Source organism: Paramacrobiotus metropolitanus, unplaced genomic scaffold (assembly GCF_019649055.1).
Source record: "Paramacrobiotus metropolitanus isolate TYO unplaced genomic scaffold, Prichtersi_v1.0 Parri_scaffold0000007, whole genome shotgun sequence".
NCBI classification, from domain to species: Eukaryota; Metazoa; Tardigrada; class Eutardigrada; order Parachela; family Macrobiotidae; genus Paramacrobiotus; species Paramacrobiotus metropolitanus.
This window is the reverse complement of record NW_026570227.1, coordinates 1,789,515-1,815,681: the sequence shown is the minus strand read 5'-3', so window position 1 is coordinate 1,815,681 and position 26,167 is coordinate 1,789,515. Positions and strand designations below refer to the sequence as shown.

General features: G+C 43.4%; 5 protein-coding genes across 6 annotated transcripts; 1 reads left to right on the top strand and 4 right to left on the bottom strand.

Annotated features, from left to right (window-relative positions):
• Nucleotides 1-223: 223 nt before the first annotated feature.
• Nucleotides 224-14,356, bottom strand: LOC129582464 (uncharacterized). The gene is made up of 12 exons (XM_055473977.1): nucleotides 14,342-14,356; nucleotides 13,668-13,862; nucleotides 12,769-13,202; nucleotides 11,558-11,703; nucleotides 11,044-11,073; nucleotides 10,180-10,293; nucleotides 10,013-10,075; nucleotides 7,214-8,588; nucleotides 1,432-1,592; nucleotides 892-960; nucleotides 634-741; nucleotides 224-310 (listed from the first exon to the last, which is right to left on the bottom strand). Exons 3-12 carry the CDS (start codon nucleotides 13,127-13,129, stop codon nucleotides 224-226), a joined length of 2,514 nt encoding a protein of 837 aa, XP_055329952.1. The 5' UTR covers nucleotides 13,130-13,202; nucleotides 13,668-13,862; nucleotides 14,342-14,356.
• Nucleotides 14,357-15,203: 847 nt separating this feature from the next.
• Nucleotides 15,204-18,479, top strand: LOC129582463 (uncharacterized). The gene is made up of 8 exons (XM_055473976.1): nucleotides 15,204-15,335; nucleotides 16,575-16,637; nucleotides 16,722-16,941; nucleotides 17,060-17,329; nucleotides 17,515-17,654; nucleotides 17,762-17,791; nucleotides 18,054-18,182; nucleotides 18,315-18,479. The coding sequence occupies exons 1-8, from the start codon at nucleotides 15,277-15,279 to the stop codon at nucleotides 18,343-18,345; spliced, it is 942 nt and encodes a 313-aa protein (XP_055329951.1). The 5' UTR covers nucleotides 15,204-15,276; the 3' UTR covers nucleotides 18,346-18,479.
• A 419-nt stretch (nucleotides 18,480-18,898) lies between these two features.
• On the bottom strand, nucleotides 18,899-20,746 carry LOC129582462 (QRFP-like peptide receptor). Its single transcript, XM_055473975.1, has 3 exons — nucleotides 20,179-20,746; nucleotides 19,192-19,598; nucleotides 18,899-19,063 (listed from the first exon to the last, which is right to left on the bottom strand). Exons 1-3 carry the CDS (start codon nucleotides 20,621-20,623, stop codon nucleotides 18,899-18,901), a joined length of 1,017 nt encoding a protein of 338 aa, XP_055329950.1. The 5' UTR covers nucleotides 20,624-20,746.
• A 311-nt stretch (nucleotides 20,747-21,057) lies between these two features.
• On the bottom strand, nucleotides 21,058-22,311 carry LOC129582324 (uncharacterized). 2 transcript variants are annotated; one of them, XM_055473832.1, is made up of 6 exons: nucleotides 22,151-22,311; nucleotides 21,944-22,084; nucleotides 21,771-21,887; nucleotides 21,583-21,705; nucleotides 21,395-21,484; nucleotides 21,058-21,328 (listed from the first exon to the last, which is right to left on the bottom strand). In XM_055473832.1, the coding sequence occupies exons 1-6, from the start codon at nucleotides 22,179-22,181 to the stop codon at nucleotides 21,231-21,233; spliced, it is 600 nt and encodes a 199-aa protein (XP_055329807.1). In that variant the 5' UTR covers nucleotides 22,182-22,311; the 3' UTR covers nucleotides 21,058-21,230. The 2 variants fall into 2 exon arrangements, with proteins under 2 accessions (XP_055329807.1, XP_055329808.1); XM_055473833.1 differs by having other exon boundaries at nucleotides 21,950-22,084.
• Nucleotides 22,312-22,679: 368 nt separating this feature from the next.
• On the bottom strand, nucleotides 22,680-23,787 carry LOC129582283 (uncharacterized). Its single transcript, XM_055473774.1, has 3 exons — nucleotides 23,496-23,787; nucleotides 23,401-23,437; nucleotides 22,680-23,186 (listed from the first exon to the last, which is right to left on the bottom strand). The coding sequence occupies exons 1-3, from the start codon at nucleotides 23,564-23,566 to the stop codon at nucleotides 23,031-23,033; spliced, it is 264 nt and encodes an 87-aa protein (XP_055329749.1). The 5' UTR covers nucleotides 23,567-23,787; the 3' UTR covers nucleotides 22,680-23,030.
• Between the last annotated feature and the right edge of the window lie 2,380 nt (nucleotides 23,788-26,167).

Here is a 26,167-nt window from a genome sequence, read left to right as displayed (position 1 = left end):
GCAAAGGTCACATTATTCTGTTATAAATTTGATATTGGATACTTCTAATACTGGAACATACGCGCAATCATTTGAAGGACACTTTTAATATTTGAGATACAACAATGTGTAAATATTAGGTACGTATTCATATACGTATTACATCTGGAGTGAGAGTTGTGCAAGATGGTCATGCTGATGGACTTGACTAGTTTGGTGTACAAGTATACCGGCATCAATCAGTTCAGTAGACGAGTGTAACCAAGAATGCAAATCCGTACGAGTAGGGACTGCTTCCGCTCTTCCGGTATGCGCGTTGCTGCACCACCGTCTACACCAGGAAAAGACGATTCAGTGACAAATGCAGTACATACTGGCGCTGACCAAACTTCCTAACTGAAAGGACCCAATGCGTGGTGTTTTGATATTCCGTTTACATCCGCTATAATTGTTGAGCATTTTCGCACTCCCTGACATTTTAATCTTTTCCGGCCAGTGTATAAGTACGAGTATAAAGTATACGCACAAACATTGGCCCATGTCAAAACGCAGTGCGCTAATTCGAAAGTTTCTATGGAGAAATACAATAATTAGTATATAACACCGACTGCCAGTATCGGGCCATTTTCCTTAATTAATGAAAGGGTCACTCACCACGGAGGTGCCTGTGGATATCAAGGTAATGGGCAGCGGACCGGATGAACAGTCGCAGTAACTCATCCCGTCAAACGATAGGTACATATAGTCGTCATCGCACCAGCCCTAAAAACAGTACCGCACGCTTACACCACGTACATAGATATTAATTTTATATGTCTATTTCCGTGAAATAATTATGATACAGTGTTCATATTATAATTATTCCACTGCTCAAAAATTAGCCATCGCTACGTGTGCCGTCCGCGGACTCACCTCTGTATTGTGGAAATGTTCATTTGTGAACTGCAATAAAGGAACATACGGTACAGCCACGATCTTGAACTAGCAAATTTAAATTTAATCATTTTCATTAGTGTAAATCGGCGCCGGCTAATTGTCATTGTGTACTGGCTCACCTGACTAGCCGAATACAGAAGCAAACTAGTACTGTAAATTACCACCGAATTAATACATTTTCACTCAGATTTTCAACCTATCCTTGCAGCCAGTTGTGGTCTGATATAAATTTTCCGGTTGCATTAATTTATTGATCACGAGTGACTCCATGGCGCTGGTGGAACATCTGATTTGTCCAGCTACGTAATAAACTACATATATGATTGTACAAAGTAAATTTTATGTAAGCATCGCAACAGCAGTCACTGATAGCGCAACTTTCGCGTTAAATATTGAATTTTGTCTTCACGATAGTCTGTAGATACAGATATTCTGTATATCTGTATAACCATAGTGAGGTGACGCTAGTGATGATCGATCGAAATTACGGGGCAAGCTTGTACATATATCATGTACAGATATTAGTGGCGCCTGGATTTTGGCCTGCGGGAGCGTGCTGACGAATTGCAACGTGCAGGGAGTGGTGGCGGATTGGATGTATCCCCGTTGATAATGCTGGCTGGTGAAGAAGATGACGTCACTGGGGCCGACGCTGAGGGGACCGGCGTCCACGCACACTGCAACCACGCAAAGCTCAATGCTCCTGATTAATTCAAATTGTGAATTCGAAATTGTACTGTGTGCAGTTTGCTTATTAACCATTAGTCCATTACCACTGGCAAGCGGAGCACGCCGGTTGTATATTCCTCAAATATTATTAGTTACTGCATTACACATAATTTATTTAGATTAACAAACAAACACTGTTTTTCGTTTTGGTACAAGTACAGTATGCCTGATAAATTGGTTTAATTACCCGCAGTAGGACTAGGGATATCAATAGATTCATATATCCTTACGTCCTGTCCTTATTTTTTGGAAATTATCTCCTAAATGAACATTGATTTTTTCAAGAAGTTATTAATTTCATAAAATACAGCATCACACAAACGTTCCTACCATTATCTTTAAAAAAATCTTAAGTGTTGGAGAAAGTCTAAATAAAATTTTTAAAAGTTGTAGTACTTAAGGGTTTTTAGTACTTAAAAGTTGTTAGTTTTGGAAATTATCTCCTAAATCAACATTGACCTTTTCAAAAAGTTATTATTTTTATAAAATTGAGCATCACACAAACGTTCCTACCTTTATCTTTAAAAAAATTATCAGTTTTAAAGCAGTTCTTAAAAAATTTTTAAATGTTGCAGTACAGTACTTAAAATGTTGTTAGTACTTAAAGGTACTGTACTACTAATTAAATTACTTATTTTGGCAATGAATGAGTACTTTACAGTACTCAGTACGTAAGTTGTAGCAATTAAATGTAGTACTACTATCACTTCATCGCCAGCGTATTAATACAATATAAAAGCTGTATTACAGTACTGTATACTGTACTGTATTACAGTTGTAGTACTGTACTGTACTGTATTGTTGTAGTACTGTTGTAGTCTGTTTCGCAGCTTAGCAACCTAAACTACAGATCTGTGTATGTTATTTAAATTGTCAATTCCATCAAAATTATAACTTTCTTAAATTTTTGAAACCTTTAAGATGTTTTTAAAACATGTTTGAATACCTCAAAATAACTATTAATTTTTCCAAAGTCGGCTCCAAAGCTTTTACATTTCCAGAATTTCTAAATATTTCGACTCGGCCCCGCGCAGCGGGGCCGTTACCTCTAATTTTCTGAGCCTCCAGAGTTTCGAATTTTTAAAATGTCTAGAAATGTCTGAGTACCTCAATATCTCGCGGTCTTAAGGGGTTTGGCCCGGTACATAGCACCAAATTTGTATGTATCCACGGCAACTTCCGCTGTCGCGCGCTCCCAAACCCTAATTCTCATAACGGTCCTCATACTCATAACCCTATTCCTAATTCAGAATTCATACTCAAAACGGCTTTCATAATCATAATCATACTTTGATCCTACCGGTCATCATATTTTTGTTCATAATCATAACTCAAACCTTTACCGCTACTCATACCAGTGCGGTACTGCGCTTAATGTTATTAGTAAAAACATTATATATTGTTTATTAATCGTAAAAACCGTATTATTGACACTAAGTAGTAATAGCTGTTGCGCAAATTGTGCACCGTTCTTGGATTTTTTTAAAAATTTTTTTTGATATCTGCTTTTGTCCTGGCTAGCAACGATTAAACTGCGTTATTACTCTTCCTGTGTTCTATTGCTGTACAGTGTACACGATGCTTTTGTCGAAAATTAGTTTTGTGGAAATAAAAAGTTAACAGCCCGTTCACTTTCTGTTTGGTGGAAGCTACGTAGTAAGCCCATTAACTTTTCAGGTTTTTTTATCATTAGCACTAGTTTAAAAAATGGACGAAAGTGGACAATGGTAGATTTTCTTGTTCAGTTTTTATATGCAGATTAAACTACTTAGCTTTCGTTACTCAGTTCAAGTTTGCTGAAGTCATTTTGTAATGAAGCCATTTTCTAATAAATATTTTTTCGTTACTAATTAAGATGAAATAATTTTTACGAGTGGACGAAAGCGGGCGGTTGAGTAGACTTACATGAACACATAGTTGTAATTGCATATTACATTTTGACACACCAGCATGAGTAATGGTTAAGATATGAGCTATAATTATGAATAAATTAATCTGAGGACCGGTAGGACCAAAGTATGATTATGATTATGTGGGCCGTTATGAGTATGGATTCGGAATTAAAGGAGTAGGGTTATGACTTATGAGTATGAGTATGAGAGCCGTTATGAATATTAGGTACATACCTAGCCATGCAAAAAAGTGTATAGGATTGCGCGACAGCGAAAGTTCCCGTGTATGTACCCGAATTTGGTACTATATGCCGGGCCAAATCCCTTAATTGTCTAATTTATATGTAATTTCTAAATATTAGGCCTCGTCCCCAATCTGTAACGAATCTAGCTACGGTACAGGACACCACCGTCCCATAATAGGAGATACGCGATACGGTATGTCGGTTCTCGCTTCGCGTATCTGGTTATCAGTGCAAAGATTCGGGACGGGGGTATGCTGCGTATCCGAATGCGTCCCGTTTCCACAACTCTCGGATACGGTATCCTGCGAACCGCATCTCAGAACCCGTACCAACCCCGCGTCTCACATCAACCAAAAATTTTACGCGCGCTTTTTACGCATACCCTGAAATACAAAGGCGATTCCAAAAGTTCCTTTCCCTATTTTTTATCTACCCCCACAAACTCACTTAGCCCTTTTCACCCATATTTTTACTAATGCCAGTTACTAACTAAATATTAAAAAATTTAAACTTGGTCTTGTTCAAAGAGGAAGAGGAAAATTCGCCAAAAGACTTTTAGCGGTGTCTGGCAGCCTGTCTTCCGGGTTCCTCGCAAGATTGTAACATTTTTAGCATTCTCCCCGTTCGAACTTCAAGAAGCACAAAACGTTTTTGTTCAGAAGTCTTCCCTTTTACAGTGCAAATCGAGATCAAAAAGATTCGCCCCTTTCTGCTTTTAGAAGGAAATCGGAAGTGTTAGTGACCAGTTGTCAAAACATGAGGCTTGCCAGTTTCCAGACGGCAAAAATATTAAAAAATCCAGAAAACAATTTGTTGCAAACAGGTTAGCGATAAACTGAATCATAGCCAGTATGTGCTGAGGTGGGTCAAGGATACAGTTTTTATTGTGGAAAAGAATTGGAAGTTTGGAATAGCAGGAAAGCGTAAAACCAAAAAAAACGGATGTCTGTAAAAACAATTTTATTATTTTAATTTGTGAAAGTTTGGAAATGATTCATGATCATGATAATAACAAGTACATAGTAAGCCTTGACTATTATAAATTTTATTCAAAACCATCGAGAAGGAGAGAAGTGACAACATTACAGCTGAAATTTTGGAAGGATAGTGGTTAGGCTGCCAGAAGTACCACCGGCTAAATGATTTTTCACCTGGGCAGTTCTTCATCGACAGTTAAAAATTTTCTTTTCTTCGATAACTCAGAGAACATGTTACGTAATAAAAAATATATCGTTTGCATATCACTTGAAATGGCACGCAGGCAAAATAGGGAAAGAAACTTTTGGAATGTCCTTTGTACAAAGAAAAACGATACGGTACGCGAAGCCACCTCCAGAGATGGCTTTCCCTGGTATCTTTTTGTTGATGAGCAAGCATTTTTTAGTATTGCCATTGTGTGACGATTTCTTTTCGTGAGTTATTTAAGTTTTATGAAATTTCTAATTATTTTAAAACCCAACTGAATGCACAAAAAATTGAAACAGGAAATGTGACCAGCTCAAAACAATAAAAAAAATACCATATAACTACAATTAAGTACTACAACATCATGCGGCTACAGAGAAGTGGAATGGTTTCGAAAAACAATGGTTTCGAAAAACTATTATTCAGACCGAGTGTGTTTTCGAATACGAAATTAGTTTCTATTCTTTACCACATTAAATACTGAATAGGAGCGCTCGGAAAATAAAGATCTAAATTTGCAAATTTTGATCCGTATGTACTACGTACTTATGTGGCTGCTCTAACGCTATTACTATACTGCAGCATGCTGGTCAAAATAAATAATTGCGCGGGTGGTGCGACTGATCTGACTCATCACCAGCTAAAAAGTAAGAACAATGATGCCAAAAACTTTCAATCCAGGGAACAACATTTTGCAATTCAGACTAGGAACTAACTAGAATGAGGGCATAAAAGCAGCACAAGAATTCTTCCAACAACCCACGAGAGCACAAAAAAACTGGTAAACAAAGCGATATGTGATCGACGCGATGGGACGCAAATACAGCGATACGGAGCCAAAGCTGAAGGTTCGATACAGGAAACGGAGAGCGAGCCCAGTTTCGATATGCGTAGCCTGTGCTGCATCTTGGTGGTGCGCACCAAATAGTGTCCCATTTTTGTACTGTAGCGAAACTAGATACGGTGCTGTATTGCAACGAGATACGCTTTAGAAAAGGGACGAAGCATTTAAATATCTAAAAGCCGGCCCGCGGCCCGTTTACCGTATTCAATCACATGGCGGCTCTGTGGTACTGGTGGTAGCTTGGGCATTCACTAACCTCGAAATCTAATAAACATGTATTAATTTTATTTTAATAAATACTAGAGAGCTTGACTGATGGCTGACAAAATCTTACAATTAGTATCTACAGATGCAGCCTGCAAGGACACCTTGGGCGACCGTTAACTGTTCCCCGCAAGTTTCCATTAATTCTGCGCTAAAAAAATGGTATTTTATGGGCATCGTGTGCAGATATATAACCCCACTCAATCCATTTTATCACCGTTAAAATATTTTCTGTGGTACCAAAAAGTTCAAGTCTTCAGTTCGTTAGATCGGTAATATAAAGTTACATTAAAAACGCGATATAGAACCATGAAAAAAGAAAAACTTATGGGGGCTTTCACAGTTTTCAGAAAATGGTCGAATTTAACCGGAAAGCTTGAAAAAATTCCGCATTTTCAAATGTTTAAAATATTTTTGTAGCTGGCCTCGCTGGGTTTTATATTTGAAATATTTCTCAAAATCTTTTTTATTGCTTTACGAAGTATATTTTGTATTTCTTTCATTCTTCCATACCTCAAACACAACTGGTCGCGCGCTAGCGCGACCGATACTTGTACTCGTATACTCCTATGACTTTTTTATTATTTGTACATAATTATATTGCACTTAAACATACATTTCTTACACAGTCTCAAGAGACTTCACTTATTACACAGCATCAACTGACTCATGCGGTCTAATCACAGAGAACATTTGATCTAAATTTGCACCCATCGGTGCCGTTCCCAGGATAGATGCCGCACTATGACTAACAATTGTTAGGGGAACTGTGCCGGCACATATTTATGTACATATTTATTAATGTTTATGTTATGTACCTTTAATAAGTATCGGACATCGGGTACAAACTAAGTACCAAAAACAAATAATTATCATAACAGAAACACTTCCTTATGCTATCCTGATCGGGGATCGTACCCATTACACAAATCCCGTTGTATATTTATGTTCGTATTATCGTATATAAAATGCATATAATGTACAGCATATGCACATTGCACGGAAACCTTCGCATTCGCGCACTCACAACAGCTGTTTACATGGAAAGCTGTCTCCATGTGGTGCCAACTTTACCAGATTCTGTACGTTATACATAAATACGACTTATACTACTGTATATACAATGCGCTACACCTTACTGGTTGCTTGACCCGGTAGGAGGGTGGGACGCGGCATGGGCGTTGTCGGAGCACAGGCCACCGTGATGCTCACTGTCGCCGACACTGCTCCGCCAGCGTTGGTCGCCTTCACCGCCGCCCGATACGTCCCCGCTCCGAGCCCCGTGGCCAACGTAATGGCGCCCGACGACGAGATGCTGAAGCGGGCGGTGTCGGATATCCTGTAAGTCGGAGAACCAGTAGCCGTGACTTTTCCCACGCTCGTCCCCGCGGTGCACTGCCTGGTGGAAAATGCGTAGCTGGACGACGTGAACACGGGGTGCTTAGTGCACGCCGCCACTACACTTAGCTGAAGGGACGTTGACCCGCCAGCGTTAGTCGCGGTCACGGTCAACTGATGCGTCCCCGACGGGGTGGCACGGACGAGCGCAATGGCGCCCGACGACGAGATGCTAAAACGGGCGGGGTTGGAAATGGTGTAAATGGGGTTATTGTTGGCCGAGACACTTCCGACGCTCGTCTCCGCGGTGCACTGCCGGATGGAGAAGGTGGAGGGCGACGAGATGAACACCGGCGGACAGGTCACCTTTATCTGGATTGTCGCCGACGTGCTGCCGCCAGCGTTAGTCGCCGTCACCATGGGATTATGGGTCCCCGAGGTGACCGCAGTGGCCAGAGTAATGTCGCCCGTCGGCGAGATGCTAAAGTGGGCGGCGTCGGAGATGGTGTAGCCGGTGGGGGAACCGGATGCCGTGACCTTTCCCACGCTTGTCCCCTCGGTACACTGGCTCGTAGTGAAACTGTAGGGAGTCGACGAGAACACCGGCGCCGGTGCACAGACCACCGTGATGGTCACCGACGCCGACCCGGTCCCGAAGCTGCTCAGCGCGCTCACCGTCGCCGAATACGTCCCCGGGGTGACCACCGCGCCCAACGTAATGTCGCCTCCCGTCACAGTTATGACTAAAGGAATGGAGGCGGTGATGGAATAGGTGGGGAAGGTGGACGCCGAGACACTTCCCACGCTGGTACCGGCGGTGCACTGGCTGGTGGAGAAACTGAAGGGTGGCGTGAACACCGTACACGCGGCCGTTAAAGTCACCTGAAGAGACGTCGACCCGCCGGTGTTAGTCGCGGTCACGGTCGGCGTATACGTCCCGGGCGGGATCGCATCGACCAGCGTAATGACGCCCAATGGCGAGATGCTGAAGTGGGCGGGGTCGGAGATGCTGTAGGTGGGGTCATCGACGGCTGTGACCATTCCCACGGGGGTTCCCGCGGTGCACCGGATGATGGAGAAACTGGAGATGGGCGCGAACTCCGGCGGACCGGTCAGGGTTATCCGGATCGTAGCCGACGCGCTGCACATTCCGTGATGCTCACCGGAATCGGCGGACTGGATCCGTCATGAGTAATGCGCGACCAGGTTCGCATAATACGTCCCCGGGGGCAGCGTGTAGGTCAGAAAAATGCCGCTCCCGCTCGTGCAGAAGTCTGAATAATCGATATAGTAGTCGAGGGCCTCGAGCGCCGAGACATCTCCCGCCAACGTTTCCGCGGTGCACTGGCTGGTGGTGAACTCGAAGCCAGCGCCATGTTCAGCCACATGTACATAATTATAAGCGCCATGTTCAGCCACAACGTCAAACTCCAGCCGGGTGACGGCAGCAGTACAGGGGAGCGGTGGAACACGTTTAGTTTTGCCCCCTATATTTGTACTGATTAGTGCTTAGACAGTCTCGATCAGCCAAATACTATACGGAAATTGGCGGTCTAATCACACAGAACATTTCATCCCAATTAGCTGATATTGGTGCTGTTCCCTAATAAAATACGTATAAATATCAAAAAATGAATTGTGTTGCATGATTTTGTGGCACATTTTAGTATAACGTCGTCGATGCATCTGTACGTATGTATATCCGTTACATATAAATATTAAAATACGTGCATATGAAAATGTGGATGTCGGTGTAGCGTAACTTCATAAGGACCTTATACTGCCCATTCGTACTGCGCATGGACGCCTGGATAATAACTGCAGGTTGTGGACTTGTGATCTACACAGTACTGTTGGGGTCGTTGGCATGATGGTTCTTTTGCCATGTACAGATAGATTACTCGGATAACACCATTTATAGACCACTGATTGCAGCTGCACGTTTACGACCGCGTTATCGTGCCGCTAACTGCTATGACGACATGTTTTGCTTTGTACTGGATTCGGTCTTATTGGCGTAATAATAATTATATGATATTATTTATTATTCGCATAAGTTTTGCGCTGTGATTTTGGTGATTGATAAATATTGATTCATCTGTCGTTGTATATAGAGCATAACGGCAGTGCAAAAAAACTTTCTGCCTATAATGCCCATGGGGGAAAATTCAAAGACGAATGCGGCGTCCGTTTCTGGAGCACCGGAGGAAGCGGAAAACATTTAATGGGAATTTCTTAAAATTACATACATAATCCCATGGCTAACGTTTTCAAAGCGTTTTCCCATATTAAATTTTTGTTTGTGCGTCAACTTCCAGTCTTCGATAACGCGCAAGAAGACCCTGTAATTTCTGGCGAGTCAGTACGTACATGACGGTATGAAGTAAAAAATGTCAGTATTTAAGACTAAAAAAAGGATCGGCTGCAGTGTGTTCGCGGCTAAGAAACAGCATGAGAAAATGACCGAACAGTGTGCAACAAGAACACAGGCACTGTACATAAATCACCGGCGATCCCGATCGGTATAATTTCACTGGACTGGGAATCTTGTTCGAAGGGGTATGGACCGGCCATATCGGGACTCAGTAGACCAGTGTGACCATGAAGGCAAATTGGTAGGGATTGTTTTCGCTCTTCAGGTATGCGTGATGCTGCGCCACCGTCTACACAACGAACAGACGATTAAACTGCAGTACTGCATGTTGAACGCGCTGGCTACAATGTCCACCGGAAGAGGAGCCCTAATTAATTTTCGGCTGATTCTTACCACCGAGCTGCCAGTGGTTACTAAAGGAATGGGTAAGGGATCGGATGAGCCGTCGCAGTACTTCATCCCGTCGAACGACAGGTAGTCGTGATCGCACGAGCCGGCATCATAGCCCTGTAATAATGCACACAGTAACCCACACCGTATCAAATTTGTGTATAGGCGTCAATACTTTCACTTTCGCGCTCTCCCAAACTCTTTTTTGCTTTGTTTTTTGACATTCTGTGCCATGATGTTTTGTATACGTTGGCGTGAAAATCATGTGTGCGCGCAACATCCCATTCGGGAGTTATGGCTCTAAGGAAAATCCCGCAAAGTTTAAATGCATTCAGGTGTACCAAAAGCCTCATTATGTACGGACCTTCTTTAAATTTCGCATGCAGTAAACGAATATGTACATGAAGATCACTTTTACACCGAACCACGGTTCCGCCATATTTTTCATTTTTTGAAATGTAGTTTAACATTGTAAAAACTATTTTTTAAATTTACAAAAATGCGCGCACAAACGTTACGACAATTCATCTAGCTACAGAATGCCGAAAATAAAGCAAAATCGTGTTCGGGAGTGCGCGAAAGTGAAAGTTTTCGTGAATGTACACGAAATTTGCACCACGTACCGGGCTACTTGCGTCGCCTTCGCACAGGCAATAATAATAAATTCGCTGATATAAATCGTATGATACTAATATCATGTAACTAGAATATCCTGTATTTATGCCTTTTACGTATAAATGTACATGGGCAAGTAAACGAAACATGCCCATGTACATGTAAACGAAACAAAAACAATAATTGTTAATGCAGTTTTGGTATTATTCAACATATTAACAACTGTCGCTGCATGTGTCGTGGCCAACTTACCTCTTTAATGTGGAAATATTCATTTGTAAACTGCAATAAAAAAAGAGTACGATACAGACACGATACACGATACGTATAAGCGTCGAAATTCAGCGCGGAAATGCGGCTTCTGTCTTGATGACGGTCGGATGTTCTCGAGAGTTAGAAAAGTTGTTTTACTTGTTCTAATTACTGGATTTTTTTAAAGTTAAATTTAAATAGCACTGGCTTGTACAAGTGGGAATTAGAAGTTCGACACGAAACGCCAACTACGCCGTAGTGGACGGAGAACACATTCTGACCTCTTCTCAACTGGTCAGATTTTGTTTCTCTAGACGGGACAGCGGTGCCCCTTGTTTATTTTATCTAGCCTTTCCGATTGTAATAATTTTTGGATTGATTACGTGCATATATGCCGGCATGGCGCTGGCCTTATACAATAATTATACGAGTAGTTAACTTACTGTACATATTCAGCTACGTACAAATGTACTCGCATTAATAACTAAGCCGTTTGTTCGGCTACGTAGTGCACCTGGATTCTGGCTTGCGGCAACGTACTGACAAACTGCAGCGTGCAGTCCGTAGTGTCGGATTGCACGTATTCCCGGGGAAAATTCTGACTGGTGAAGAAGATGACGTCATTGGGTCCGACGCTGATGGGACCGGCACTCACGCACACTGCAGCAAACACAATGGCCATCCTATGTAAATCTAGGAATGTACTCTTACTATACAAAACCAGTACCATACAAAACAGCCTGCGCTAGATTATACTAAATAAAATACATAATTATTTATATAAAGTAACAAGAAGTGCAAGCGCAGGCACACTACAGATACGTCACTGTTAAAATTTTAAACATTGAAAAAACAACCAAAATCTCTATCCACCCGTGGGTACGTTAAAGCCTTAAAGGGTAGCGTACTTAATACAGCCGTAGCGTTTCCCTTAATAACAGCCAAACTGAAACGTTGTTTAAAAAAAGCAGAGCGCGCTTCTCCAGTCAGGTCACGACTAAATAAAATGATATTTACATTTTAATCATGGGAAAACAGCTGAAATCGTTATTCCTGATCCTAGGACGCGTATTCAGCGTTTCCAGTACGGGCTGCAGCATTTGCTCTAACAAACCCCATTCCGCGATTGCACAAGTAATAATTTTTACAGTAATTAATCTTCGTCTACTAGTTTAGTTCTTTTGTACATGTATTACAACTTAAAAGCGAAAAATTCTTCGTCTATTATAATTAACGAAAGTGCTATGCGCCCCAAAATTTTGGGGCGCATAGTTAATTTGCTATGCGCCCAAAAAATTGCAGTTACAAATTTTATATTTCTACTTTTACTGTTTTTATTACTTTCTTTTAACGGGAAAGTTAATTCTACGTTCGCTATCTGCTTTTAGAAGTTTTTTCCACTGTTTCTGAGTTGTCCGCAAAATCTGTTGCATTTTTTCGTGTATGTGTACAGTACATAATTATTCTTAGATTCTTAATAATGATTCTTAATAATTTGTAATTAACCTTTGATTAGTCTGCCCAGTTATCAGTACCGACAATTTCTATGCGAAGAAGAATTTTACGATGCTACTGAGTTAGTATGTAGATAAAGCAAAAGAATTCCGATAAAAAGTAATTAATATCAAATATGGAGAAGTATCAAATAAATGATAAAAAGAACTCTGTATCAGTATGATGCGAACGTGATTTTATAATTGGCTGACACGTCAGTCTGAATCTTACTTGTGGCTTGGCCCGGGACGAGAGTGGGACAGGGTCCCGGCGTTGCCGCAGGACAGCCGGTAGCCGTTATGGTCACCGTCACCGGCGTGGATGTTCCGACGCTGTTCGTCGCGGTGACGGTCGGCGTATACGTTCCCGGCGCAATCGTCGTGGCCAGCGTGATCTGGCCGCCCGCCGAGATGCTGAAGTCAGTGGGGTCGGAGATGCTGAAGCTGGTGGGAGAATTGGTCGCCTGGACCGTTCCGACGACCGTCCCCTGTGTGCATTGGCTGATGGTGAACGAGGCCGACGTGACCGTCGGCACGGTCGGGGTCACTCCCGACACCACCGATATCAGCACCAGCAACCACAACACCAGCATGTCGCTACCAGAAACACCGGCGTTTGCGGATTAATCGGGCCGTGTACGTGCTTCCTCAGCAGGAACACTTTATCTGTAATAAAATGTATAATGAGGCGTAAATAGATTAAAATACTGATACATAACTAGAACCGAAATGTATATATAAATATACCTAGTAGGCTAGTATATGCCATACATACAGTGATGCACCATGATAATTATATGATATGTACACACAACGATATCATAAGAATTTATTTCTCAATATGTACAAAGTGAGCTTCGCTCAGCAGTTATAATCAAATGAAGAATTTGTCCCAATTAACGTGAGAAGGGACTGTGCACAACACACTCATAGCATTACCGCGCATAATCTCCAAACTTAAACGTTGAAACAAGAAACAAGTCGAGCGACTCTCGCCCGTTCTCAAAAACAATTTTTTACCAATCTCCTTTAACGTGACAATGCCGGCCTCACACCAAGTGCCAAAAGTCTGTAATTTATCGTATATGCATGCAGATGGGATACAGTAAAATCATATGCTGTTTCACTTACACATTAATACATGCAATGATCCCTTTTAATGTATACGTATAAATACACTGGAATTAACAATGCGGAGGAAATGTAAAATAAGACGGTGTCGTCGGCAAATTCACTCGTACAGCGTAGCGCCGGATGATCAGTCCCACTGATGCTGAATCATGTTGCACATGGAAGCCGGGCATTTTCAGGTTGTGGACTTGTCATCTACAACGCTTATGGGTCAGTGGCAACAAGGTTCCTTTGATATCAGCTAGATTATTCAGATAACACCGCCGATAGAGCGGTCATTTGCACGCTTGCCGCCGATTTTGCGTGCCGTTACAGGGTTAAATCCAGTTTTTTGCTTTGCCGTACAAGGGCTGGACTTTTTCCCCATGCCGTCAGATGGTATGAAAAACTTACAATGCGCCAGAACCAGAAACCTAAAAATGTCTACTGGTAGTACAAACTGCACCCAGCACGTATCCGATCATCCCATGTACGCAGTATAACTCATAATCGCTGTGTACAGATAGTTCATTTATAGAACGTAATATTCAATGCAAATTACGCATATGTTACAATAATTACGGTGAAATTAATATATTGCACCACAGTATTTCTCCTACATGTTTTTACGTTATTACGTAACGTTATTACGTATCGTTATTCGCAATTCACATAAACTTTGTGCTATTACATACCTTTGGCAATCGGATGGATATATGTCTTTCTGAATTATTACGCCGATTTTGTCATTGAAGTAACACCAGACACTGCGCAATCGGAACATCGATCTTGTAAAACGGTATGTCGCTGATGGGAGCTCGTATGTGTAACAGTGAACACGCACCGTCCGTCCAACGTAGCAGGGACAATTCTGTATTGGACCACTGCATTACAGAACTGCAAAGAGAATTTTCGTCGTACATGTTTATTAAAAAAGTTTAAATAATAAGCTGTGCCGTTGAATGCCATACAATGACGGATTTACCAATCACTGCTGTACTTTCTAAAGCGTTTTCTACAACCATCAGCTTTCTTAATAATTATTATGGCGACCACGCAATCGAGGCAGTTATCGGATGGGTACGTCTCCACATTGTGCACCCGTTTTTTTTGCTGCAATGGGCAACATTTTCTCTAAATTTTCTTAGATCGCTTTTTTTAGATTCTTAGATTTTTCTTACTGTCTTCAGGTTTAGAAAGAAAATGGTAAGGGTTCGATAAAATTATAAATCCGCCCCGCCATGCTACGCTCATGGCAAGCTGGTCAGAACAGGTAGTCATACATGGTGAACCGCTTAGACAACATTCATCCACTTTATCTGTAGTATCATAGCGCATTTTGGTAGTCAACGGAAGATACTTTATTACTAACTTAGCGGATATCGTCTGCAGCTCCACCTCGAGCATCTCTTTATAAAGAGACTTTTGGTACACTTTTTTGCGTTCAAAATTATCGAATGTTATTTTCTCCAGAATTCCCCAACCGGGTGTGGCACGCACAAATGGATTTTACGCCGAAGTGTACTTGTACAAATCATTTGGCTATAGAAAACATGAAACAATGCCAAAAAAGTGTTTGGTACTTGGTAGTGTTTTTGCATAAGCATTTCTGTAATTTTCTGCAGAAAGAATGGAACCTCGTTGCCAGTTCAGAATTTTTTTTTGGCCTGCTGCAATCTGGCTGCTCTTGTAAGTGGTAAACATTGACGTGAGAACAATCAGCGCACATGTTGGCTGATGTACATACTCGCACACTTGCATCCGGCATTTACGGTATATATATGTTATTATTATTATTATTATTATTATTACATCAGGAGCAGACAGTTAATTCATATTGGTACATTTTCATCAATGCACTCTGCAGATATTTGTATTCATGCAGATAAATAATATAACTATATATGCATATTATCATAATATTAATATAAATAGTACATACATAAGTACATCATATGCTTGTTTCCGCTGCTTGTTAACTTTGTAATGCAATGTTTCTTTTGTGGCTGTCTGTGTAGATGTATTCGCTCATCAGTAAATACCAAGTTATCGAAAAAAAGTATAAGATCGTACAGTTATTTACTAACGATAAAATTAATTATATACTAAGTTCTAGCAACGATTCACTGCTATAAGAAAAAAAAACTCGCTACTTTCTTTATGTCTTATTATGGGAAGTGACCCGGTTCCAGCGTCACCCGGTACACGTCGTTGGTACCAACACGATACCAACGTCGTGTACATGTAAATGCACGAAAACTTTCACTTTCGTGCAGTCTTAAACAGTTTTTTTGCTTTGTTTTATGGCATTTTGTAGCTAGATGATTTATAATATATAGGCGCGAAAACTGTTTATACACGCAGCACCCAGATCGGGGGTTTTGGCTGTAAGAAAATTCCAGAAAGTTAAAATGCATTCTGTTGTACCAAACGCCTCCTTATGGACTGATCTCCTACAAATTTTTCTTGCAAACCCAACATATGCATGAAGATCTTTTACAAAAAAACCACGGTTATTACATTTTTTTACAAATTAATAATCATTTTAACATTTAAAAAAAGTGGTGCAACTTTGATTCGGTGTGAAACCGATCTTTACAATTTACGTGCATTTACATGTACATGAAAAATTTAAAGGAGATCCGCTTATAATGAGACTTGGTATAACACAATGCATATAAACTTTTTGAAATTTTCTTGCAGCCATAACTCCCGAAGCGAATATTGCGCGCCCAAACGCATGCGTACAAGTACAGATTGATGTATATGAATTTGGTACCATGTACCGGGTCACTTCCCTACCCGGGATCTATCTATCCCATCAAGACAAACTATGTGCGCTACAGTACTTATTCTCATACCTCGTTCTCATAGCAGGTCTTATTAAACATTATCGCACGCAAGAATGTATTGTTTCTTTCGGCCCAGGAGCCCACAGAGCTGTACAGCCCGGTCCTCCCTCCGCAATTCCACATCCCTGGCTCGAGACAGGTCACAGTTACCTGCACTGCAATGAATACAGAGCTTCGTGTGTGTAAGCGGCACTTGTGACGCGGTTTGGGCTGTCTTATGCAGATACGAATCGTACGATGGTGGAGACCAATCCCGCCGCGCCTATTCCGGCTGGCAGCGGGAAGAGCAGCCGCTGACCTTGACCTGCCCGGCGCCGCCCATCATCCCCGCCTGCCCCAATCCGCCGTCCCCGCCGGCCTGCCCGGAAGTGACCTGTTCTTCCGTCAGCTGTCCGCCCTGTCCGCCGGCGGGCAACTGTCCCGCTGCGCCGGCTTGCCCCGAAGTAACCTGCACCCCCGTTACCTGCACCCCCGTTACCTGTACCCCAGTCACCTGCACCCCCGTTACCTGTGAAAGCCCGCCTGCCTGTCCAACCCCGCCGGCCTGTCCCGAAGTAACCTGCACCCCCGTCACCTGTCAAGCCCCGCCTGCCTGTCCGACCCCGCCTGCCTGTCCGACCCCGCCTGCCTGTCCGACCCCGCCGGCCTGTCCGACCCCGCCGGCCTGTCCAACACCGCCGGCTTGTCCAGCCCCGCCTGCCTGTCCGACCCCGCCTGCGTGTCCGACGATTCCGGCCTGCCCGGCCTGCCCGCCCTGCCCCGTCACCCTTCCCGGCGGCGGCAGCTGCACAGCGGGCGGCTGCGCAGTGCCCTTCGTGTCCACCGCCACCAGTAAGCGGCTACCGGACCTGCGCAACGCTGGCCGGGTCACGATCTCGTAACCGGCTGTTCTCGTACTGTAATCATTTCCGGTTGATGACCTCGTATACCGTATAACCCTGCTGCAGTGGCAGAGCCGTAATTATTCTACATTATCTTCTATATATTAGCCATACGTGCTTGCTTTCTTCCCTTAGTGTGCAGAACGACGGGCAGCCTGTACGTGGGCGCACGCAACAGCTTCTACTTCAGAACGCTCGGCCTGCCTGGCAAGTTCACGTCCAGTTCCGATATCTGCCACCTGCAGTTTGTCAGCGACCCGGGAACGCGTATTAAGGTGCGTCGCGATCGCTGTTAGTCAGTGTCTTAAATTGGGATGCGAATCTAGAACAGCGCGCTGCATCATGTACAGACTTGTCTGACTAATTAACGCTCTTGTTGCAGTTTACTACCAAATTCTTCTACATCAGACAGGTGCGTACGGCATGTATATACTCCGAGCCAAGGTTTCCAGAACATTGCTATCATGGCAATTATTATTGTGGGTCCCAAAGGATAAAATTATTGACCTTCTACTGTACGTAGCGGAATTAATTAACGACCTTTAAGTAATTATTGACCTTTTAGGTAGTCAAATTAATTAATGACCTTTAAGTAATTATTGACCTTTTAGCTACAGACCGTGAAAATGCCTGTACTAGTGCGAGCCCGTGTTTAGCGCATTGTCAATTGACAGGGTAGTACCGCCTTGGTCTGCGATTTCGACTACGTGGCGATCAACAGTGTTAAATACTGCAACCCGCCGACCACCAGTGCCAACAACATCAATGCGCCCGCTACCATCACGACAAGCGGCAATGTTGCGGTAAGCTGATAGCTGTCTAGCAGCGATCAACAACCCTGACAGTCCACGGTGTTCCAATTGCCGCCTGATAATGGTCTTGTTAACGCTGATGCTGGTTGAGGAGGTTAACCGTATATGCACGGACATTTGCAGAATGTGGACTTTGCCCATCTCTACGAAATGAATTACCCCACTTACGCCGGGTTCCTCTTCATCGTCACCCAGTGTACAGGGATCGGATGTTAGCAGATCTTAATAGTGTTGCTTTAATGCGAGGTAACGCTGCTTGTATTCAGGAATCGGTTTGTATCGGTAAGACAGTGGATGAAGTGTATTTTGAAATAATGAACTGCGTAATTTTGCGTTTAACCTAAGTTAGCGTGAATAACCCGTACGTGTCTGATAACGTCTGATAAAGTTTAATTATTCGCGTCGCTCTGTAAAATACCATCAAATTAAGAAATGGTATAATGTACCAAGCAAATTATATGTATCTGTATCTGTATTTATTCGGACGTATCGTTCAGTAACATGTATAATTGTGCTCCATTTACTTGTATAATCGGTGAAAAAAAGAACCGCGAAACATACTGCAAAAGACTGACATCGGCATGCTATACTAGTAATTCTATATAAGATCAATAAACACGAAACACTTCAGTTCTTGCGCAAATATGCCATACACTAGTTTTTTTTGCTCATGCACGAACACTGCTACTAAGGTTAGTAAACAGCATTCAATCATCAAAATTTGAATCGACTGCTTTCGTCATCTTCTTGGTGGTCGCGAAGCGGGTGTTGCTGTAGCTAATGGTAGCGGACACTTCCGGCGCGGTGCGCACTTTACCGCACAATACGCTGATGCAGTTCCGGTACTCTTCGTTCATTACCAGATAGATCACCTACAAAAGCCGCACCTTCAGACAAGCATATGATTACTGGCAAGATCAACCAGGTAGCAATCAATGGACATGCAAATAGCACATAAGCGCGCTACAAAACTAACGAACAACATCGAAGAATTTTTTACCGGTGCCGCGGCGAATCCAACCAGTTGTATCATCACCATCCACATCATCATCTGGGGACTACGGAAGAGGATGAAGGGGTAAAAGGTGGCTAAGATCGTCACCGGTAGAAAGCACACCACGTAGATCAGATACGAGATGAAGAGCATCTTGGCGACGGCCACCCGCCGCGCCATCCGCCGCCCGGCATCCGTGACCTTTCGGAGTAACACGTAACCCGCGATGAAGACATATATCACGCCTAGGGACGTGATGGGAAAGTACGTCCCGACCGTCGCGTTTATGATCATCAGCGTGTCGTTCAACGGTTTCATCGTACACGCCATCAACGGCGGGAAGCGGCCGGATAAGTAGATAGTGTTGTATAGCGTGGGCATGTTGACCAGCAGCGGCACTGTCACACTGACACCTGCAAGGTAGACTTTTGGTACTGAGAATGGAAACACAAAGATGCATGACGAGCGTTTTTACACAGAGTCACGGTTCTACCATTTTTTTCAAATTTTAAAATGAGTCTTAAAATCTTCGAAATTCATTTTAAAATTTGGAAAAAAATGGTGCCACTCTGGTTCGGGGTAAAAACGATCTTCAAAGTTATGTGCATTTATGTGTAGATTTTAGACGAGACCGGTTTGTAACGAGGCTTTTGGTGCACCTGAATGCATTTAAACTTTTTGGAATTTTCTAACAGTCATAATTCCCGAACCGAGCCGAACTGAACCATAATTCCCGACCGAACCGGTAGCTACAGAATGTCATGAAACAAGGCAGAGAAGTGCTTTGGAGTGCGCGTAAGACATATACACGAATTTGGTGCCACGTACGGCACCAGGCCAAATCTCTTAAATACGTGTTAAATGCAACTTCCCGATAGAAATTACGGGACAAGTTATAGTACAACTGGCACAAAATATAACAACGTATCATCGTATGTATAAAAAAGTATCGTTATGACCGACGGTGCAAATATGGGCAAATATTTTACGCACCCATGGCGACCACCAGCACCGGCGGGCGGATTAACCGCCGGTACATATGCGGCACGGCAATGGCCACCAGCCGGTTAAGCGCCAGCACCAACGATGTCCAGTATTCGGTGTAAATAAAACTCAGTCGCAGCAGCATATAGACTCCACAGTGTAAATTCAGTGGGCGGTCGGTCTGGACGAAGAAGACCTGCAGGAAATAAACAGGCTGGAGGATGCCGGAGAGGACGGCGTTGATGGTGAGGGAGAAGGCGATGATGGCGCCGGCGCCGCGGCGGAGCGCCGGCGAGCGCAGGATGACCAGGATCAGGAGGCCGCTGAGCAGGGCGGAGAGGATGGCCAGGGTCACGCCCAGGATGAGCCAGGTGAGGAGGACGGGGTAGGGCGGTTTGGGCAGCGGCGGGAACGGCGGGAGGGTTTGGTTGAACCGCGGAGTAGTCACATTCATTATTATTATTATTACGGCACAAGAACAGATAACCCCGAAGCTTCAAGCCTGGTCGAACTATGTTGGAGATGCAGATTCGCCGTCGAAGATAAAGGTCACGAAGCCAATAGACTTCTGCGCTGTGTACCTTTAATTTGCTCTGTAGCGGATGAAGAAACGAGCAGAAAGGATAGGAAAGTGTCTGCGTGGGCGTCGGCACTCCATTACGTGCACTTAATAAAAAGACTTACAGCTAATTAAGCCTACGGCTACATGGATATGCCGCCCTAATGGGCCTGACTACATTGGCGCTGTTTAACCTTATTAAAGTATTCAAAGGATATATGCGTCATTTTCACAGAAACCCTAACAGTGAACGAATGCACGGCTTTTACGCGCAGAAATAATGACATTTTTAGCCAACTGTTTTATGTACTGTATATGTACCAGGTACATAATCGGCGAATTTCATTCAGGAAGGACGGAAGCGTTAAGAGCAGTGCTTGTAAATCTGTACAGTCATTCGGTGCATTGCACGTACACCAAGCATTTGTGAAAACAGAAATCATAAATAATAAATGTGCAGAATTTCGGTGAGATTCCATTCGTTAAGGTGCGGTGAGAGGCATTATCTCCAGAGGAACAGGATGAACTCCTGGATGTATCCGCGCGGCTGCGGACACTGCAGTTGGCAGGGACAGCTGCCGTGGCAGCGAACGCCCACATCTGTATTACACGACGCAGACATTAACATGAAAATTAATACGAACGATAACCGACGGAAAGACGTACTGGGATTCTGCTGGAGGTACTGCTGCTTGTCGGTCATGGTGCCGTTGAATGTGCTGCCGTCGGACATACAGAAGCTCTTCTGCATCATCTCTGCAGACAGAGTAATAAACCACATAAGACTCTTGCGGTTACAATGTCAGGTTATATAAACTATGCAGATCATTAAAAGAAATTTATTTTCAGCGTACGGTAGCGTCCAGCGAAGCGGCCGCGTCCCCGTCCCCATCCGTCGCGGTCCTCGTTCCACTGCTCCATCTTGGACGACCAACTGTTATCCGCGGTGTCATTGAAACATGGTCGCATTCCCAAACCTGTTTTTTTTTTAAAAAAAAGCGTAAACGCCCGGCATTGCAACCGAAAGATAGGGATAGCGTACTGTCATCCTGCGCTTGAGCGTTGATAAAGAGACACTGGTTGGCGTAGGTCTGGCCGTTCGTTCCACAGATGGTCTTGTTGTGCGGCATCATGGGGCGCCGGTGAAACCAACCGAAACCTAGAAACCACCGCTCAAATGGTATCCGCGTGCAGAAAAGTGCGGGCATCAATTACTTTTACCGGACGACGCCTGCATCTTGTCGCTCTGATCCTGGTCACCGCAGTCACAGTTAGGCGGAGTCAGCGGCTGTGCGGATGTCGTCGGTGTCGTTGTGCTCGTTGTCGTTGTCGTTTGAGCCCATGTCACCGATGCCACTATTTCACAGACCAATTACACAATCCGCTAATCGAAAAAAAAAACTAAAGGTCACGGTATCTTACCTAAAAGGAGTACTCCCGTTATTACCATCATTTTGGCAAGAGAACGTTTTACAGTTTGTACAAGAAAATCATGAAGTACACGTGTTGCGACACAGAATATTATGATGCTTGACACTGTATATGATTTATTACGAACGCAGCACGTCGGTTTATAAGGCAGCGTAGGCTGCGTGTCAACAGGTAATTTGTTTGCCAGTCATGCTTGTAGCGTTTTCCCGCGGAAGGGACACGCATTGGTTATACAGCGTGTCCCATTGTTCGCCGGTTGAACGTTGTTATTACCCGCTCGAGCAGCTTCAGCGAAAGCCTGATGCATGTATCTACACACCGACGTTGACGTTGCTTGTCGATCGTTTGTAACGGAAAACTGCTGACCAATTATGTAAATATCGCCGCACTGTTGATATTGCCGCATTTGTGTATTCCGGTGTGGATACCGTTCGGCGAAGCATGGAAAGTTTTCTGTGGGTGTGCATATTTTTTTTACTTAGCACTTTTGTGATAACAAACACCGGCAGTATATTAACACTCACATTCCGGAAACATTATTTTTCAAGTGTGGAAAATTACGAGTCTCTTTATCCGCGAAATACACCCGAAGACGATATCGACCGTTTCAATAAAGCGCGAATAATGACAAAAACACAGGAAAAATACAGTCAAACAAGTATAATCCGAAGCTTGGTCCACACCAGTGTCTGTGCTTCAAAGTATAGGAAATAACCCGTTTAGCAATACTTTACAAGGAAGACGCGGCATGCGCACATTTCATGACCGCCCACAAAAAAGCCGGTGCTGCCGGTTAGCCAGCCGGTTGCCCGTCGAACCGGTAATAAATGTATAGCGAAAACGAAAATTAACGCGATGATGGCGGGGAGATTTAGGTCTTGGCGATGGCCATGGCGTTGGCAGCGTTGCCCTGCCAGTCGTTGGGGCAGCAGACCAGCTTCTTGCCGGTTATACAGCAGGCGATCTTGTTGGGGCCGCAGTTCGACTTGGTCCCGTCCACCGCCTTCTTGCCTTTCGGACACGACGGCTGCACACATACAATTGACCGGTCAATATATTTAAAGTATGACGGAGAGATCAGTACGAGGAATAATTACCGTAATAATCTATCCTACCGACCTTACTCAACGGCAGAGCATGAGCTGATAATCTCAATATGGTACAGCTAAGTCTACGAATCTATGTTTTTTTCCGAACCGTTTCGAATGCTAAAACATCAGAGTACATAATTGTTAACGTACCATGCAGAAGGGGGCGGTTCCGTGCCAAGTGCAGTGACTACAAGAAAAATTTTTTTAAAAAAAATATGGGAGCGAAATTTTAATTAACGGCTTACATATTGGAAGCGGCATCCACGGCAACCAGGAACATCACACAGACAGCAGCGATAACCACAAGTTTATTCATTTTCGCAACTTTAAAAATTATGAAAAATTACACAACCGGAAACTGCCGCCGCGGAATTAAGGGAAAAAATATCTCAGCGAATATCCCAGCCGGAAACGCAACGCAAATGCAGTGCAGCAGGTGACGGTTCAGACTGGAAAGGATTTTGTTAAAAAAAATGGCACCAAGGTGGAATGTTGATATAGGGGATTTTGGCAGTGAGGCGTCACCTGAATGAATGCCTCTGGCAAACAGAAATCGCGCCCCGGTCAGCGTTTACTCACACCGGCGGAAGAATGGCCGGGTGTGTTTGTAATCCCGGCGGAAAGTGCCGGCTCAAGTGGATTTTCAACATGACACCGCACCGCCGGCAAATGAGCCGTTTTCTTCTAATATTATCATACCACACCACTTCTCGAATAATCACCGTTATATCCGGCCGGGTTTGCCGCCTTGGTCACTGTTTTTCGAAGAAGATATTCAGCGCGAAACCAGGTTGGCCGCGTGGTTCGGTTTAGCGTAATTCTCAAGTGCTTCGCGCGGCCAACAAACTCTGACTCAAGGAACAATGCGGATATACCGGCAAAATATTAAGGATGCCTTCGTTGTCGGTTCATTGAAGGAAAACGGCCCGGTACATGGTGTCAAAAAGGGGATACATACACTTAACTTTTGCTTTCGCGTACTCCGAATCACTTTTTGGTAATATTTGATGTCATTCTAAAGCTAAATAATTTGTATACATTGTTCTGAAAACCGATTGCGCGCGCAACATTCGGTTGCCGAGATATAGCGTATTAAAATGGGTAAAAATTTTTATTAGTGTAAACCCGCGCAGGCGCATTATTATATGTACTGGCTGCTGTCGAAAAAAAATGGGTAAAAAGTTTAAATGCATTGGTGTGTACCAAAAGTCTGGTTATTACCCGATCTTCAGGAAACTTTGCTGTAAAAGGAACATGGCCGTAAAGTCGAATTTTTGACCATTTTTGACACCATGTATCGGGTCATTTTCCTCGAGCGGACAAGTCAGGAGTTCATATGTTTTCAAGCCCAATAAATTTAGCATCTACAGCCGCATGCCTAATTTTGCTTTAACGTACAGAAATTTTTTTATTAAGTAACTAAATTATTTATTTTTTCATAATGGCTGTATTTTATTTCTAAATTGATTTATTTTAAACGCAGCAGCTGAGTTCACGTGCAAGAGAACACAGAAATCCCGCCAAAATAACAAGCGCTTTGTCCTAGCTGTACTATGGCGGAAATGTCTGTTTTTAGGTTGGTTTGTAGTTTGCCGCGATTACTGGAAACTCATAACGAACTAAACGAAGTCAGTAATAACACCGGCATGCACTGTATTCGTACGATGCTTTCTCAAGAAACGCAATTACAAGAATCTGCCCGGGTAAAGGTCATTATACGGTGGTGCTACCCACATTTTCCGATCCACCATCGACGGTGTCCTTATCTTGATTTTGCCATATATTTCAGTGTTCTTCGGCGTTTATCAGATCCGATATTTACACTACAGGCTACAGTTGCTAATTTATTGAATGCCGAATTACATAACGAAGCCCGGATTAAGCCGGAAGTGCTATGCGTGCTTTGCTACATTAATTAAAAATTATCATCAGTGTGCATTAGCAATTGGGACGACATTTTGTAATACACGGTGCAGATGGCAATTTGAAAAATCACAGACAGCACAAATTAAGCATATATCCTGTTTTTACCGGTATCGTGTCCAATAAAATTTATTATCAATATTATTAACAAGAAGATAAACAGCAGCAGTTACGTTAACAGCAGGCCAGCGTCACTTGCACCACGGGGCACAGGAAAAAAATAAATTTTTCCTAAACTTGCTTATACGAAACCGCACGAACGACGAATAACATGTGTACATCTGTGGCTTTCTCTGAGACCGACCGACAAGCATAATCAGGGCGCGGCTGGGAAAGCGTGTCGGCGTTCAGTGGAGGGAGTTGAAGATCTTGGTTTTGGCGATGGCCATGGCCTGGACCGTGGTGCCCTCCCAGCCGTTTGGACAGCAGACGAATTTCTCACCGGTGACGCAGCAGGCGATGGTGTTGGGCCCGCATTTGGACTGGGTACCCTCCACCTTGAATTTACCGGCCGGGCAGCTGGCCATGCAGAACGGCGCCGATCCATGCCACACGCAGTGCCTGCAATTGACCGAATGTTTACTAATTATGCTGCCGTTTTCTTCTTCAACGATACTTTATTTTCCGCATATTGTGGCCGCTTTAGATACAGTACACATTTTTATATATGTGGATGCTTTTATTGGTCGAATCGAACTGAAATTACTGAGGAAAAAAATGCGTAATTAAGGATTAGTTTTATATATTATATGTATTGGTCACTGGGTGCAAAATACCGTAAAAAAAATTCGAAAATTTTAATTAGTGTCTGTCAGCGCAGGCTTGCTTTATTTGCTGATTTTCTATTGCCAGGATTAAAAACATTACTGGAAACGAATATAGTTAGAATATTTAAACGTCGCTCAAGGATTCTGCAGTATAACACCGATTAATTCCCACAAGAAAAATATAATGAGGAATACGAATCTGGGCCGGATGTACTGTAATGCAGATC